The sequence below is a fragment of the Hyla sarda genome, chromosome 7, assembly GCF_029499605.1.
Source record: "Hyla sarda isolate aHylSar1 chromosome 7, aHylSar1.hap1, whole genome shotgun sequence".
Classification (NCBI taxonomy): Eukaryota; Metazoa; Chordata; class Amphibia; order Anura; family Hylidae; genus Hyla; species Hyla sarda.
In genome coordinates, this window is record NC_079195.1 from 71,656,555 (window position 1) to 71,674,283 (window position 17,729).

Consider the following 17,729-nt stretch of genomic DNA (forward strand, 5'->3'; position numbering starts at 1 on the left):
GTAAGAGATATCTGGGATAGAGAAAACTGTGTCCCTGTAGCCGAGGATGTGCAAATGGTAAAAAAAATGCATAGGGTTCCCCCTCTTTTCGTTCTCAGCCAAACACCAACCAAGCAGCAACAGCCTTACCAGGGTGAGCAAGGACTATCCTTACCGGCCCTCCCCAGCCTAAATAACACCAGCCTGTTACCACCTAGGCCCAGGAGAGCAATTTTTTTTTAACATGTGAATTTTATTTTAGGAATAATAAACAAAGTAATACAAATAAGAATACCAATCATTGTAAGCATTATAGCAAAATATAGTTGGGACAGGTAAATAAAGAGTAATGACTAACATATTCCAAAACTAAGCCATATAGAAAAATTGTAAAATAACAATTGAAGAGCTATTTTTGATGCTCCGGGCCTGTTGGTGCTGATTCTTCCCATTACCCCTGTGGTGGTGGGTACCAGGGTAATAATTGGGGGTTAACGCTAGCTGTTTTTGGGGCTAACGCTAAGTCCCGGCATAGTGATGGATTCCGTCTGTAAGATGGCTTCCACTACTAAGCTTGAAAATTTTAATTAAAAAAAAAACACATTACAAAAAAATTTTTATTAGGAAAAATACTCCCCCACAGCCCTTGTTAACCATATTTTTAAAAGAAAAACAAAAAATGTTGGTCATCAACATAGTCCAACAAACCCCACATAGTCCACATGATATGATCTAGAGGAGAGTGCTCATTATGGAATGTGTTCCTAAACAGAGCTCCCATTATGCAGTGTGTTCCCAAACAGGGAACCTCCAAATGTTGCAAAACTACAACTTCCATCATTCCCAGACAGTCTGTCTGAAAATGATGAGGGTCGTAGTTTAGCAACAGCTGGAGGCTCCCTGCTTGGGGAAAAAATGTTCACATTATGCAAAATGCATAATGAAAATAGTGCCGTACTCACCAGCCTGACTCCTGTCTGTATCTCCGCTTCTAATTACGTCATAACTAGGGGCGGAGCTACACAGACAAAGCCAGGACAGGGGCCAGGATGGGGTAAGTGGATGTCTGGCTATTGTATCCAGTATATACAGTCTAAAGATTGCTATATATAGCACTCAAATAGTTAACCATTGCTGCTCAGCAGTGTAAGTTAACTCTTTCCTTGCTGGGCTAGCACATACTGAACAGCCGTGCAAAGGGTTACAGTGAACCACCTATGCATGCACATCACTGTTTACTGTGTATTCTTGCTGGGCAGTAGATATATGATGTATATCTACTGTTCATCATCAGCTATGCTCTGGCTCTGTAGCTGCCAGCATAGCTGAGTCCCGATTTCCACAGGGACAGTTTCCAGCACAACATTATGTTGCGCTGGAATTTTTACGACTGCAGAGGGAAGTAGTTATGCTATGCATCACTACTTCCCTCCAAGGATGCTGGAACTATGGTGTTTTTGCTTTTACAAAAAAGCAAAACGCTGGGTTTAGAGAAAAAATGCTAAACCCACTTTGTATATGTTCCTGCGCCTGTTAATCTAATTTTTTGCTTAAAATAGCAGATACGCCCTGAACACATAGTCACATAGTTCGGCCATAGAAGTGAATAGGGTTCACTGCGTACAGTATGCATCAGCATCCTGTTTTCGTCGGAATGCTGACAGATATGATGAACTGAGGCAGGAACGCAGTGTGAACCAAGCCTAAGAAATGAACATCCCGAAAAGGCGGCACCTTTCTAGTGACTCACAATTCTCTAAGAGAGCATTTGAAATCCCTTTTACCTACATGTCCCATTATCAGAATAGTCATTTTGACATGCATTGGATCTACCAGAGGAAACACTTCTAAGGGCCCACCATCAATCCATGCAGAACATGTGCACGTGAAATTACACTGTTACCATCATGCATATTAAATTCTACAAACTTGTCAGCCCATAAAAATTGTTCTTAGTAGCAAGTGATGGACTTTAAATCATCTTCACATAAGGTTTTCTTCTCTGCATTTAAGTATAATATTGAGGAGGGCAACTTCAACCCTGCCTCTTATTTTTTGCCGTTGTCAGTAAACATGATGGCTGCTCATGCACACTATGACAACTCAGACCTCACTTACATCACTTATCATGCACATTCTGCACCCAGTGTAAATAATCTTTGGGCAACCACAAGGGGTACAGTGGATTTAGTTACATCTAGATCCAAAAGGACCAGAAAACTAATCTGCCCAATTTGGGGAGACCAGTTCTATAAATAATGCCTAATAGTTGGGGCCCTGTTGCCGACTTAAAGGGGTATTCCGGCTTTATACATCTTATCCCCTATCCAAAGGATAGGGGATAAGATGTATGATCGCAGTGGTCCCGCGCTGCCCCCTCCATTCATGTCTAAGGGAGGGGACGTGACGCCCGTCACGTCCCCTCCCATAGACATGAATGGAGGGGGGCGTAGCGTGACGTCACTAGGGGGTGTGGTGGGAAATCACTAGGCGGCACGTGACATCATGTCGCGTCTTGGAGGCACATAATGCTGGGGACTGCACCGAGATCGCAGGGGTCCCCTGCGATCATACATGTTATCTGATAAAATGTATAAAGCCAGAATATCCCTATAAATTAGAAGAGTTGAGAAATAACTTTATGAAAATTATTCTTGTCTTTGAATCATGTGTCTATGAAACAGAAAAACCCATTATTGTATTTATCTACTCTTACATAGGCTACTGAGCATTAGTTTACAGAGCAGAAGGAACAATAGCAGTATATATGGTATAACATGCTTTTCATTTATTCTTGCAGATCTATCTGGGCTCTGTGTTGGAGACAAGATTGCTGAGGTGAATGGTATAAGTTTAGAAAGTATAACTATGGGAAGCGCTGTCAAAGTTCTTACCGGGAACAACCGTCTACGTATGATGGTGAGACGGATGGGAAAAGTGCCAGGGATTAAGTTCTCAAGAGAAAAGACCACATGGTAAGCAGAGCCGTACTCTTCACTCACATCCTCTCAGTCATTGTCAGCCACTCCAGGTAACCAAAAATCACAATGTATCACCTCTATGGACCAAAGAGAGCGTGTCAAGTTCATTAGAGGATCACAGTATCTGGTTTCACCACAGTGCAAGGGTTCGTGTGAGCATGAACTTTGACCAGAAAAAAAGAAACCACTGAGAGATGCCCTGCTAAGGCTATGGAAATCTATAGATTGGGATGGGGGATGGGCAGAAGGGTTGTCACCAGGCCGTATTTACAGTTGCCATGGGCACTCATACCATAGACACTCAAAACGTGATTCCATGTACACAGGAATTATTCTATGCAGATCTGTCGGAAATACACAGAAAAAAAACCTGCATTACATGCGTATTTCATTGCAGATTCACCATGGACCCCAAGGCTCTGTACACTGAGGACAAGCAGGGCTCTGTACACTGAGGACAAGCAGGGCTCTGTACACTGAGGACAAGCAGGGCTCTGTAAACTGAGGACAAGCAGGGCTCTATACATTGAGGACAAGCAGGGCTCTATACACTGAGGACAAGCAGGGCTCTGTACACGGAGGACAAGCAGGGCTCTGTACACTGAGGACAAGCAGGGCTCTGTACACTGAGGACAAGCAGGGCTCTGTACACTGAGGACAAGCAGGGCTCTGTACACTGAGGACAAGCAGGGCTCTGTACACTGAGGACAAGCAGGGCTCTATACACTGAGGACAAGCTGGGCTCTGTACACTGAGGACATGCAGGGCTCTTTGCACTGAGGACATGCAGGGCTCTGTACACTGAGGACAAGCAGGGCTCTGTACACTGAGAACAAGCAGGGCTCTGTGCACTGAGGACAAGCAGGGCTCTGTACACTGAGGACATGCAGGGCTCTGTGCACTGAGGACAAGCAGGGCTCTGTGCACTGAAGACAAGCAAGGCTCTGTACACTGAGGACAAGCAAGGCTCTGTACAGTGAGAACAAGCCATGTTTCTCTGCAGCTCCTGTCACACACCTAAGGAAACTGCAATAGTGATCTCTAGGTGTAGCTAAAGTCAGACACACTTCAGCCAAATAGGGGGACATTTATGAAAACCTGTGCAGAAGAAAAGTTGCTCAGTTGCCCATAGCAACCAATCATATTTCTTCTTTTATTTTTAAAGAGGCCCGTGAAAAATGAAAGAAGCAATCTGATTGGTTTCTATGGGCAACTGGTCAACATTTCCTCTGATCAGGTTTTGATAAATCTCCCTCATAGGCCACAATTCCCTAGTCCTATTTTTAAGAAAAATCCAAGACAATCCAAGATGTCTAGGGGCAGGGGGGATTAGTTCTAAAGAAAGAAGCCCAGAAACAGAGAGAGAACAAGACGAGATATTCAAGGGCTCCTTTGCTAAAGAATACTGGGCGTCATTTGCCTTTGGTCCTGGTCCTGTAACACGTCGATAAGTCAGCGGAGTCCCCCTGGATGCATCTAAGATGATGTGTCTTAGCAATGGCCTTAAGTAGTAAGTGGTGGGAAGTTGTACACATAAACCACGGTTCACTATCCCACAACTCCCGCCTGCGAAGATACTTGTCAGTAAGCACAGTAACTTACATCACAAGAGCTAATGCAACAGAAAGTCAGTTTACATTTAAGACATTTATTAGTCTAGGTTCAAAAAATAGTAGGTTCAAAAAAAAAGTAGACATGTAAAAATCTAAGGGCAAAAGCACTAAACAGAAATATCTGCTAAAAGGAAAGATCTGCGAACAATGCACAACATTAAAGTAACAGTGACTAGTGACCCAATTCAGATGAGCTATACTCCTAAAGCTGTACCAAATGTGTACCAATCCAACCAATGCCCAAAGTGATTGCATTGTATTGATCTGCCTCAGGGAAATGTAAAGTTTATAGAAGTCTTTTTCCTAAGCTTTGTGTACCAGGCAGCTTCATTGAGAAAGGCGTTTGTGGGACCTACAAAAGAATATAGGGTTATAACACACAAGCCATGTGACACATTAGGGACTATTAGCCTCATCCTTTACCCGCAATACAAATACCCTAGGTTACTGCATATACACAAAAAAAAATCAAAATAATATTTGCAAAGTCACTTGATGTTTTCCCTTTTTTAGATGTACCATAGAATTTACTTTAACTGATAAAGCCCCCTATCTGTTATTTCAGGGTAGATGTTCTGAATAAGAGATATATAGTAGAGAAGGGCAGTTCGACGCCATCAGACAGCAGCTCTGAAGATGGGATGAGAAGGATTGTTCATCTCTACACGTCCTCCGATGACACCTGCTGGGGGTTTAATATTAGAGGAGGGAAGGAATTTGGACTTGGGATCTTTGTTTCCAAGTAAGTGAAGATTTACAAAAGTATTATTTTATGTTTTAGTTCATGGCCTGGCTTGTAACATAACTTTTTTTTAGCAAAGGCCTTCCTCTATATATTAATGTGTTACACTTTTAAAGACTATTTCCTCAAGACATCTGAATACTAGTCCTGCTCTTGTTTTATGTAGCAGAGTTAAAGGAAAACTCCAGCAAAAATTAACTTATCCCCCTATCCACAGGTTAGGGGATAAGTAGCAGATTGCGGGGGGTCCAGCTGCTGGGATCCCCTGTGATCTTCGTATTTGCTGTATCTGTATTTGCATATACTTGCATTAGAAGCTAACTCTGCTAGATCTGTAAATTTGCAGCATTCTACTCCAGTGTATTTCAATTAAAGGGATATTCTGGTGGAAAACTTTTTTTTTAAATCATCTGGTGCCAAAAAGTTTAACAGATTTGTAAATTACTTCTATTAAAAAAATCTTAATCCTTCCAGTACTTATTAGCGGCTGTATACTACAGAGGAAATTCTTTTCTTTTTGGATTTCTTATCTGTCTGTCCATAGTGCTCTCTGCTGACACCTCTGTCCATATCAGGAACTGTCCAGAGGAGGAGAAAATCCCCATAGAAAACCTATCCTGCTCTGGACAGTTCCTAAAATGGACAGAGTTGTCAGCAGAGAAGTGAGATGGTTAAATAAGTGGTCTCCTCAAAGAGTTGGTCTTTTATAGAGGTTTCACAATATAGGGCAAGCATATTCTGCAATGATATTTTAAGGTAGCCATATACCTTCGATAAGTTCATCAGCGACTTATCACAATCTCTCTGAGTGCACAAAAATTCGGCTTGGCACAACATATTTGAGAAGTCAGAAATTGTAAAAAGTCTTTCAGAGAGAAACAGCACTCTTGAAAATGGTACGATATTAGGGGAATGATCACATAACTATCAAATGTTTCATTGTAAATAGTCAAAACGGTTGCAAGAAACCACACTAATCTTTGCAAATTAATTGCCAAAGACTTGGAGCCCATTATCCTCCAGGGCTGTCATATACCAGAATTGCAACCAACCTGGAGTGGCTAGAAGTACCAGGCTGAAACCCGACCACCACTGACTAAGACATATTGAAACGTCAAGACTGGGCCAAGACATATCTAAAGAGAGATTTTTCAAAGGTTTCATGGAATGAGGCGATGAGAGTGACGCTTGAGGGGCGTGGCCTACCATAGAAACTATTAAGTGGTCAGACCATGCGGCTATCACATTATCTATACAAGAAAATTTTCAGCCGCACCCCGCCTAATTATGGAGAGCTACTCCATTTCTCTTAGCTCACCCGAAACATGTCCAGTCTCTGCGTACTGACCTTTCCCAGTTTTTTAATGCATCCCCAGATATCGACCCAACGACATTGTGGAATTGCCACAAAGCCTATATAAGGGGCTTTTTTTTAAAATAAAGTATGGTGCCTATTGTAAAAAACAATATGACAAGCAACTCACTGAGGTCCTGACACAGCTTCACACTTTAGAGGAACTTAATAAGACTAATCCCTCCGACACCACTGCTGCCCAACTGTTGTCCCTAAGCCAGGAACTTAGAAAACGAATGCTGTTTACATACGAGAAAAATCTCAGCAAAATATTATTCACAGAATGATAAAGCAGGGGCCCACCGGCTGAAAACCGCCCATGCTCCTTCCCGTATTGCCCAGCTCATTCATCCTGTTTCTGGTGCTATTTTATATACTCAGAAAGACAACTCTAATGGCTTTCAAGCCTTCTACTCTTCTTTTTACAACTCGAACCTTACTGTTTCTGATCCCCTTGACCTCCCCTCTTTTATCCCCTCTTTTCTCTCTTTTCTCAATCTCCCATGCCTAAACAATGACCAACTTGCATCTTTGAATACAACAATTACCCTTGCTGAGATAACAAAAATCATTCATTCTATTCACTCACAAAAAGTCCCTGGCCCTGATGGGTTTATTAATTTATATTATAAAACATACTCTCTCGCCCCATATGCTAAATTTATTTAATTCGGCGATCCTTAAAGGGGTACTCCAGTGGAAAACTTTTTTTTCTTAAATCAACTGGTGCCAGAAAGTTAAACAGACTTGTAAATTAATAAAGAAGGAAAATGGTTTCCCCCACCTCAAGGTTCGTGTTTATAATAAAGATAATTATAAAGATATTGCAATAAGACCATGCTTCAATTATTCAAATATTTTATTAAAATTTATCATACATATTTAAAATTCCACTCTCACAGGGCCCTTGTGGGAGAAGAAATATATTTAAAATACAAATAGAAATAAAAAACAATATGATCAATATGTCACTCAATTGCTATATTATTTGCAAAGTTAAATTCATGGACACCAAGATATCTATTGAATGTAGCTGTCTTTTGTGTTGTAGCAATAGTTACTACAATGTTAATGTATTGTCTCTGGTCAGATTTTTCAATGTATCTGAGGACTGTAACAGATGTTATAATAAATGGTGATCTATTACCAGTTCTTTGTAGTCGGCAGTTACTCGCTGAGCTGCAGATATACTTGCAGGAATATGTGCTGGCATGCACAGCTGGTGGCTGGTCCTGGCGGCGCAGGGCCCGGGTATTACCGCCCGATGGAATCGAGGAGATGAATGCAGAGCCTCGTGGTGGCTGGTCCTGACGGCGCAGGACCCGGATGATGCCGCCCGATGGAATCGAGGAAATGAATGCAGAGCCTCGTGTTTTCAGCGTCTGACGTCAGAGTTTATGCGGATTATGGAAGCTGAGACTGATTAGACCCAGGCTTAGATGCAGGTAAGTCCTGGAGATGTATTGCTCGTTCAAAGCTATAGATATTGACCAAAGTACGGCTGTCCGGAGTCTTAGCAGTAAAAGTTCTTTAGGCAATGAGTGGCATAGATAGCATAAGTAAAAAACTAGACTCGTTTCAGGGTGCTTAGTAATCTCTGACCCTTTCTTCAGTAGTCTTGACTACTGAAGAAAGGGTCAGAGATTACTAAGCACACTGAAACACGTCTAGTTTTTTACTTCTGCTATCTATGCCACTCATTGCCTAAAGAAAGGAAGGAAGGCGCCTCATGTGCGGGATCAGTAGATCTTGCAGGTGGGGGTAGGGGAAAGTGATTCCCAAGCCGCTTACCGAAGTTGGTTGTGCGCCCACACACAACAAGGTTAGGAGCAGAAGAAATATGAAGGCAGGTCCACTGCAGCCCTCCTGGATAGATGTAGAATCAAAGGCGAATGACCAGGGAGTCAGGAGTTTGTCTGGCGCAGAGAGGAACCATCAGACAGCCAAGTAAAATCAATGGATTTATTAGATGCAACGCGTTTCGCTGCGCATGCGCAGCTTCATCAGGCATGACAAGGGGAGGCTGGTAACAGGTATATATACCTCCAGGAATTAACCATTAGAGTGCTTTTTGAAAAGAGTTGTTACATAGAATTACATATCCATATGACAATATATGAATAAAATATATAAATAAATATAAACAGAAATCACAAAAATAGTAATAAGACAGCAATATGAAAGCACAATGCAATCCTATAAACATATGTATATAAATATGTATAATATAATTATAATTATCGCATGTGATGTGAATGTAACACCACAAGCGACTCAAGAAATCGCACCGCTAAATCGCCGGTGCGGCATTCAACAGCACAAGTTGGATATTATTTCAAAAAATATATATGATATAAAGAATCATGTCAATTGATTCAAGAGATAGAAAAATTATTATTTAATTGTATATCGCTACCTTATTAAAAAATAAAATGGTAAAAAATAAGTGACAGTGCGATAAACCAAACCGCAACTGATCAAAAAGGAAATGTATGAACACTACTTAGAGAATAAGATGAACTCAATTAACTAATGCGGTATTGAATACAGCAACCGGCGAAAACGCGGGGTGTGAATATTCGTACAAGAATCCGGATTAACAAACAATAAATAAATTAAAAATGCAAAAATGTTTATATGTAAAAAAGAAAGGAAAATAAACAAAACTTAGATAATAAAACATAAGGAATAAATAAATACACCGTGGGGCGCTCCAGGATGAACAGTACAGAAGGAACAAAGAAAAAATCAAGGTATAATATTTTCAAAATTAATCCATATGGAAAGATGGGAAATTTTTAAATCCCAAATTATCAAATTATTTAACTGTATCGATACATTCATTAAAACCTTGAGGGTGCAAAGTATGTAGTTTGTGAATCCAAAAGGATTCGCGATTGTTCAGTCTTTGTATTCTATTGGGTAAATGAGTGGGGATAGTTTCTAAAATAATTAATTTTAAAGTTTCAGTGTTTTTTTGATGATAGAGAGTGAAGTGACGGGAAAGACTATGCAACAAAAAAACATGTTTTATGTTCCATCTGTGTTTGTTCATCCTGGAGCGCACCGTTTGTGTGGTACGGCCAACGTATTGGCGATCGCAACCACAGGTTAATAAATAGATAACAAAAGTGGTGTCGCAATTTAGTGAATCCTTAATTTTAAATGTTTGTTGTGTAAAAAAGGAAGAAAAAGTATCAGTATCACTCATTGCCTAAAGAACTTTTACTGCTAAGACTCCGGACAGCCGTACTCTGGTCAATATCTATAGCTCTGAACGAGCAATACATCTCCAGGACTTACCTGCATCTAAGCCTGGGTCTAACCAGTCTCAGCTTCCATAATCCGCATGAACTCTGATGTCAGATGCTGAGAACACAAGGCTCTGCATTCATTTCCTCAATTCCATCGGGCGGCATCATCCGGGTCCTGCGCCGTCAGCCAGCCACCATGAGGCTCTGCATTCATCTCCTCGATTCCATCGGGCGGTAATACCCGGGCCCTGCGCCGTCAGGACCAGCCACCACCTGTGCATGCCAGCACATATTCCTGCAAGTATATCTGCAGCTCAGCGAGTAACTGCCGACTACAAAGAACTGGTAATAGATCACCATTTATTATAACATCTGTTACAGTCTACAAATACATTATAACATCTTTATAATTATCTTTATTATGAACACGAACCTTGAGGTGGAGGAAACCATTTTCCTTCTGTATTGATATTTCCAACACACCGTGGTATAGGTGTGTACCCCATTTCACCTAGGAAAGTGTATAGTTGTGAGCTGTACCTAAAATTTCCTTTTTTTCTCTAGACTTGTAAATTACTTCTATTAAAAAATCTTAATCCTTCCAGTACTTATTAGCTTCTGAATAGTACAGAGGAAATGGTTTTCTTTTTGGAACACAGAGGTCTCTGCTGACATCATGACCACAGTGCTCTCTTCTGACATCTCTGTCCATTTTAGGAACTGTCCAGAGCAAGATAAAATCCCCATAGCAAACATATGCTGCTCTGGACAGTTCCTGAAATGGACAGAGATGTCAGCAGAGAGCTCTGTGTTCCAAAAAGAAAACCATTTCCTCTGTAGCATACAGACCCTAAAAAATACTGCAAAGATTAAGATTTTTTAATAGAAGTAATTTACAAATATGTTTAACTTTCTGGCACCAGTTGTTTTAAAAAGAAAAAGTTTTCCACGGGAGTACCCCTTTTCCCAAAAGAAAACATTCAGGCTTTGATTGTTACTCTGCCTTAGCCGGGCAAGTCCCTGACAGTTCTTCAGAATTACAGGCCTATTTCCCTGTTGAATCAGGATCTGAAGATTTTTGCAAAATTGATCGCTGCCAGAATTGCTAGACTTCTCCCCGGGCTGGTCCATGCAGACCAAGACGGTTTTGTTTCTGGCCGTGAGGCTTCGGACAACACGTGTTGGTGCCTCAATGTTTTCCACCATATTGAGACCCAGGCCACCCCTGCCTTGGTCTGAGCTCTCGACGCTGAGAAGGCATTCAATAGGCTTTGCTGGTCATACGCCTTCTCGGTTCTCAAGCACATGAGTTTTAGTGGTGCTATCTTTAATGCTATCACCTCGCTCTATTCTACGCTTCTGCAAAAGTTTTTGCAATTGGCACCCTTTCGGAGGATTTTGACATCAGCATCGGCTTAAGGCAGGGGTGCCCCCTATCTCCCCATATATTTATTTTATGTTTGGAACCATTAGCACATGCACTGAGACTGGAGGATCAAATATCGTTTTTTCCATAGCTGGGAGACAACATGTCATATCTCTCTATGCAGATGACATTATTTTGTCACTTACTAACCCTTCAGTGTCCGTTCCCACTGCTATGAATATCATCCAATACTTTGGCTCCCTTTCATATTACCTCCTCACTGCTACTAAAACACAGGCACTTCCCCTAAATCTTGACTCTTCTACAGTTTCCAGCCTACACACCTCCCATCGTTTTGACTGGCAGTCCTCCAGCCTCAAGTATCTTGGTATTAACCTATCTTATCCACATAAACTTTTATACCCAGACAATTATGAGCCCTTCCTCTGAGATATTAGCAAAGAGGCGGAAAGACTGACTAATATGTCCTGAGTAAGTAGAGTAGCTGCTTTCTCTATCTCTTTTGTACCCTCCCTATTTCTGTCTCCCAATCCTTTTTCACTAAAGCCCAATCCCTTCTTTCTAAATTTGTGTGGTCTGGCAACAAACCTAGACTTGCTGCTTCTCTCTTGACTAAATCCCGAGAACTGGGTGGTTTGGGTGCCCCAGACCTACGGTGCTACCATATTTCTACTCTGGTAGGCATGCTATGTGGATGGCGAAAAGGTGACCTCTCCGTTCCCTGGGTTCATATCGAAAATCACTATATCTCTCTCTACCCAATCAAGGAACTCCTCCTTTTGTCTTACTGGTCCTCTTCTAATTTACCTTCCTCCAATCCTATAATACTTACTTCCTACAAGGCATGGAAGGATTATCTTTCCATGGTATCTTCACCAAATCCCAAGGATATAGCTCTCGTTCCTCTATCTTTAGTGCAAGCTATGGTCCCCAGTTTAGATATTCACGCCTGGCTGGTCCAGGGCCTTACACATGTTAGCCATCTGTATGACAGTGAGGGCATCCTCCCCTTCTCATCTCTCCAATCTTCTTTTACTATTCCTAAATCTGACTTTTACAAATATCTCCAACTTAGACACATTCTACTTACTACTCCTACATCTTCTATTCCCATCCATAGGCCTTCACCCTTTATATACTGCAGCTTCTCACTCTACTTAATTTCGTAAATCACATCCATTCCGTACCTGAGATAACGAGCTGGGCACTGTACTATCGGAGGAGCAGTGGAGGACAGCCTTTAAACGTTCCCGAAGAGCTTTCCATTGTGTCTCACACATTGAATCTGCTATAAAATCTACATTAGGCTAAGTTTCCACTTGTTTTTTTTTTTTTTCTGGCAGTTTTTGGAAGACTACCACTGCAGTTTTTGAGCCAAACCCAGAAATGTATTCAAAAGAATGGATCCACTTCTGACTTTGGCTCAAAAACTGCAGTGGCAGTTTTCCAAAAAACTGCCAGAAAAAAAAACAAGTAGAAACTTAGCCTTAAGATGGTATTTTACTCCAGACCGTCTATCTGGCATATACAGTGGGGATCAAAAGTTTGGGCACCCCAGGTAAGAATTTGTAATAATGTGCATAAAGAAGCCAAGGAAAGATGAAAAAATATCCAAAAGGCATCAAATTACAGATTAGACATTCTTCTAATATGTCAACAAAAGTTAGATTTTATTTCCATCATTTACACTTTCAAAATAACAGAAAACAAAAAAATGGCATCTGCAAAAGTTTGGGCACCCTGCAGAATTTATAGCATGCACTGCCCCCTTTGCAAAGCTGAGAACTGCCAGTGTCATGGATTGTTCTCAATCATCATCTGGGAAGACCAGGTGATGTCAATCTCAAAGGTTTTAAATGCCGAGACTCATCTGACCTTGCCCCAACAATCAGCACCATGGGTTCTTCTAAGCAGTTGTCTAGAAATCTGAAACTGAAAATAGTTGACGCTCACAAAGCTGGAGAAGGCTATAAGAAGATAGCAAAACATTTTCAGATGTCAATATCCTCTGTTCGGAATGTAATTAAGAAATGTCAGTCATCAGGAACAGTGGAAGTTAAAGCAAGATCTGGAAGACCAAGAAAAATATCAGACAGAACAGCTCGCAGGATTGTGAGAAAAACAATTCAAAACCCACGTTTGACTGCACAATCTCTCCAGAAAGATCTGGCAGACACTGGAGTTGTGGTACACTATACTTGTACAAATATGGTCTTCATGGAAGAGTCATCAGAAGAAAACCTCGTCTACATCCTCATCACAAAAATAAGCATTTGAACTTTGCAAATGAACATATAGACAAGCCTGATGCATTATGGAAACAAGTTCTGTGGACCGATGAGGTTAAAATTGAACTTTTTGGCCGGAATGAGCAAAGGTACGTTTGGAGAAGAAGGGTAACAGAATTTAATGAAAAGAACCTCTGTCCAACTGTTAAGCTTGGGGGTTGATCAATCATGCTTTGGGGTTGTATTGCAGCCAGTGGCACAGGGAACATCTCACGAGTAGAAGGAAAAATGGTTTCAATAAAATTTCAGCAAATTTTGGATGCTAACTTGATGCCATCTGGGAAAAAGCTGAAGTTAAAGAGAGGATGGCTTCTACAAATGGATAATGATCCTAAACACACCTCGAAATCCATGGGGGATTACATCTAGGGGCGTAAACTGGAGGTTTTGCCATGGCCTTCACAATCTCCTGACCTCAACATAATTGAAAATCTATGGATAGACCTTAACCCCTTAAGGACCAAGGGCGTACAGGTACGCCTTTGCTCCCTGGTACTTAAGGACCAAGGGCGTACCTGTACGCCCGTGGGAATTTCGGTCTCCGCCGCACGCCGGACGGGGATCGGGCCGGGGTGACTGCTGATATCTATCAGCAGGCACCCCGCGCAAATGCCCAGGGGGTCATTAGACCCCCCCATATCGGCAATCGGCGCAAATCGCAAGTGAATTCACACTTGCGATTTGCGACGATTCCGCGTCATACGGGTCTATGGTGACCCGGTGACCCGGAATAGAAGGGGGATCGCGGGTGTCCTAGACACCCACGATCCCCCTGTAGCGATAGAAGTGAGGTGGCAGGGTTGCCACCCCTCCTATCTCTGCTATTGGTGGTCTAGACGCGACCACCAATAGCAGATCGGGGGCGGAGGGGTTTACTTTCGGTTTCCCCGTCCTGCCCACCCACAATAGGCGGGGCAGGACGGGGAAACCGTCAGGGACCGGCGCCGAAGATCCACTTACCCATCGTCGACGGCAGCGGGCGACGATCAGCGGCGGCAGCGGGCGACGATCGGTGGAAGAAGAGGACCGCGACGCAGCTTCCTGGATCCAACGGAAACCGGTGAGTTACTTAGCAACATCTGGAGGGCTACAGTCTGAGACCACTATAGTGGTCTCTAAACTGTAACCCTCCAGATGTTGCAAAACTACAACTCCCAGCATGCCCAGAGAGCTGTTTAGGCTTGCTGGGAGTTGCAGTTTTGCAACAGCTGGAGGTCTACAGTTTGAGACCACTGCAAAGTGATCTCTATACTGTGCACCTCCAGATCTTGCAAAACTACAACTCCCAGCATGCCCAGACAGCAGTTTGCTGTCTGGGCATGCTGGGAGTTGTAGTTTTGCAACATCTGGAGGTCCACAGTTTGGAGACCACTGTGCAGTGGTCTCTAAACTATAGCTCTCCAAATGTTGCAAAACTGCAACTCCCAGCAAGCCTAAACAGCAAACAGCTGTCTCTGCATGCTGGGAGTTGTAGTTGCGATCCCTCCAGCTGTTGCATAACTACATCTCCCAGCATGCCTTTCGGCGATCAGTACATGCTGGGAGTTGAAGTTTTGCAACAGCTGGAGGCACACTGGTTGGAAAATACTGAGTTAGGTAACAGAACCTAACTGAAGGTTTTCCAACCAGTGTGCCTCCAGCTGTTGCAAAAGTACAACTCCCAGCATGCACGGTCTGTCAGTACATGCTGGGAGTTGTAGTTTTGAAACAGCTGGAGGTTTGCCCCCCCCCCCCCCATGTGAACGTACAGGGTACATTCACAATGGCGGGTTTACAGTAAGTTTTCTGCTTCAAGTATGAGTTTTTCACCGCAGCGCAAACTCCTAGCGGTAAATTCACTGTAAACACGCCAGTGTGAACGTACCCTAAAAACACTACACTACACTAACACATAATAAAGAGTAAAACACTACACTACAAAACACCCCCTTACACTGTCCCCCTAATAAAAAATAAAAAACGTATTGTACGGCAGTGTTTCAAAAACAGAGCCTTCAGCTGTTGCAAAACAACAACTCCCAGCATTTCCGGACAGCCACTAACTGTCCAGGCATGCTGGGAGTTTAGCAACAGCTGGAGGCACCCTGTTTGGGAATCACTGGCGTAGAATACCCCTATGTCCACCCCTGTGCAATCCCTAATTTAGTCCTCAAATGCGCATGGCGCTCTCTCACTTCAGAGCCCTGTCGTATTTCAAGGAAACAGTTTAGTGCCACATATGGGGTATCTCCGTACTCGGGAGAAATTGCACTACTAATTTTGGGGGCTTTTTTTCCTTTTACCCCTTATGAAAAAGAAAAGTTGGGGTCTACACCAGCCTGTTAGTGTAAAAAAAAAATTTTTTTTACACTAACATGCTGGTGTTGTCCTTTACTTTTTATTTTCACGGGAGGTAAAAGGAAAAAAAGACCCCCAAAATTTGTAATGCAATTTCTCCTGAGTACGGAAATACCCCATATGTGGGCGTAAAATGCTCTGCGGACGCACAACAAGGCTCAGGAGTGAGAGCGCACCATGTACATTTGAGGCCTAAATTGGTGATTTGCACAGGGGTGGCTGATTTTACAGCGGTTCTGACATAAACCCCAAAAAATAAATACCCACATGTGACCCCATTTTGGAAACGACACCCCTCACGGAACGTAACAAGGGGTATAGTGAGCCTGAACACCCCACAGGTGTTTAACAAATTTTCATTAAAGTTGGATGGGAAAATGAAAAAAAAAATTATTTTCACTAAAATGCTGGTGTCACCCTAAATTTTTCATTTTCACAAGGGAAAATAAAAAAAAGCCCCCCAAAATTTGTAACCCAATTTCTTCTGAGTAAGAGCATACCCCATATGTGGATGTAAAGTGCTCTTTGGGTGCACTACAATGCTCAGAAGAGAAGGAGCGCCATTGGGATTTTGAAGAGAAAATTTGTCCGGAATTGAAGGCCACTTGTGTTTACAAAGCCCCCATAGTGCCAGAACAATGGACCCCCCCATATGTGACCCCATTTTGGAAACTACACCCCTCATGTAATGTAATAAGGGGTACAGTGAGCATTTACGCCCCACAGGTGTCTGACAGATTTTTGGAACAGTGATCCGTGAAAATGAAAAATTTCATTTTCCATTTGCACAGCCCACTGTTCCAAAGATCTATCAAACGCCAGTGGGGTGTAAATGCTCACTGCACCACCTATTAAATTCTGTGAGGGGTGTAGTTTCCAAAATGGGGTCACATGTGGGGGGGGGGTTCCACTGTTCTGGCACCACGGGGGGCTTTGTAAATGCACATGGCCCCTGACTACCATTCCAAACAAATTATCTTTCCAAAAGCTCAATGGTGCTCCTCCTCTTCTGAGCATTGTAGTTCGCCCGTAGTGCACTTCAGGTCCACTTATGGGGTACCTCCATACTCAGAAGAGATGGGGTTACAAATTTTGGGGGTATTTTCTGCTATTATTCCTTGCAAAAATGTGAAATTTGGGGGGAAACACACATTTTAGTGAAAAAAAATGTATATTTTTTTTACATATGCAAAAGTCGTGAAACCTATGTGGGGTATTAAGGCTCACTTTATTCCTTGTTACGTTACTCAAGGGGTCTAGTTTCCAAAATGGTATGCCATGTGGGTATTTTTTGCTGTTGTGGCACCATAGGGGCTTCCTAAATGCGACATGCCCCCCGAGCAAAATTTGCTCTCAAAAAGTCAAATATCACTCCTTCTCTTCGGAGCATTGTAGTTCGCCCGTAATGCACTTCATGCCAACTTATGGGGTGCCTCCATACTCAGAAGAGATGGGGTTACAAATTTTTGGGGGTATTTTCTGCTATAAACCCTTGCAAAAATGTGAAACTTGGGGGGAAACACACATTTTAGTGAAAAAAATAATATTTTTTTTACATATGCAAAAGTCGTGAAACACCTGTGGGGTATTAAGGCTCACTTTATTCCTTGTTACGTTCCCCAAGGGGTCTAGTTTCCAAAATGGTATGCCATGTGGGTTATTTTTGCTGTTCTGGCACCATAGGGGCTTCCTAAATGCAACATGCCCCCCAAAAACCATTTCTGAAAAACGTACTCTCCAAAATCCCCTTGTCGCTCCTTCGCTTCTGAGCCCTCTACTGCGCCCGCCGAACAA

General features: G+C 42.4%; 1 protein-coding gene across 3 annotated transcripts in view; it reads left to right on the forward strand.

Moving 5' to 3' along the window:
- Positions 1-17,729, forward strand: part of PDZD7 (PDZ domain containing 7) — a 93,001-nt gene that overhangs the window by 26,849 nt on the left and 48,423 nt on the right. For all 3 annotated transcript variants that reach the window (XM_056529853.1, XM_056529854.1, XM_056529855.1), the window contains 2 exons: positions 2,780-2,954; positions 5,139-5,315. In XM_056529853.1, coding sequence (XP_056385828.1) covers positions 2,780-2,954; positions 5,139-5,315 — 352 coding nt within the window. The remainder of the gene's footprint in view (positions 1-2,779; positions 2,955-5,138; positions 5,316-17,729) is intronic.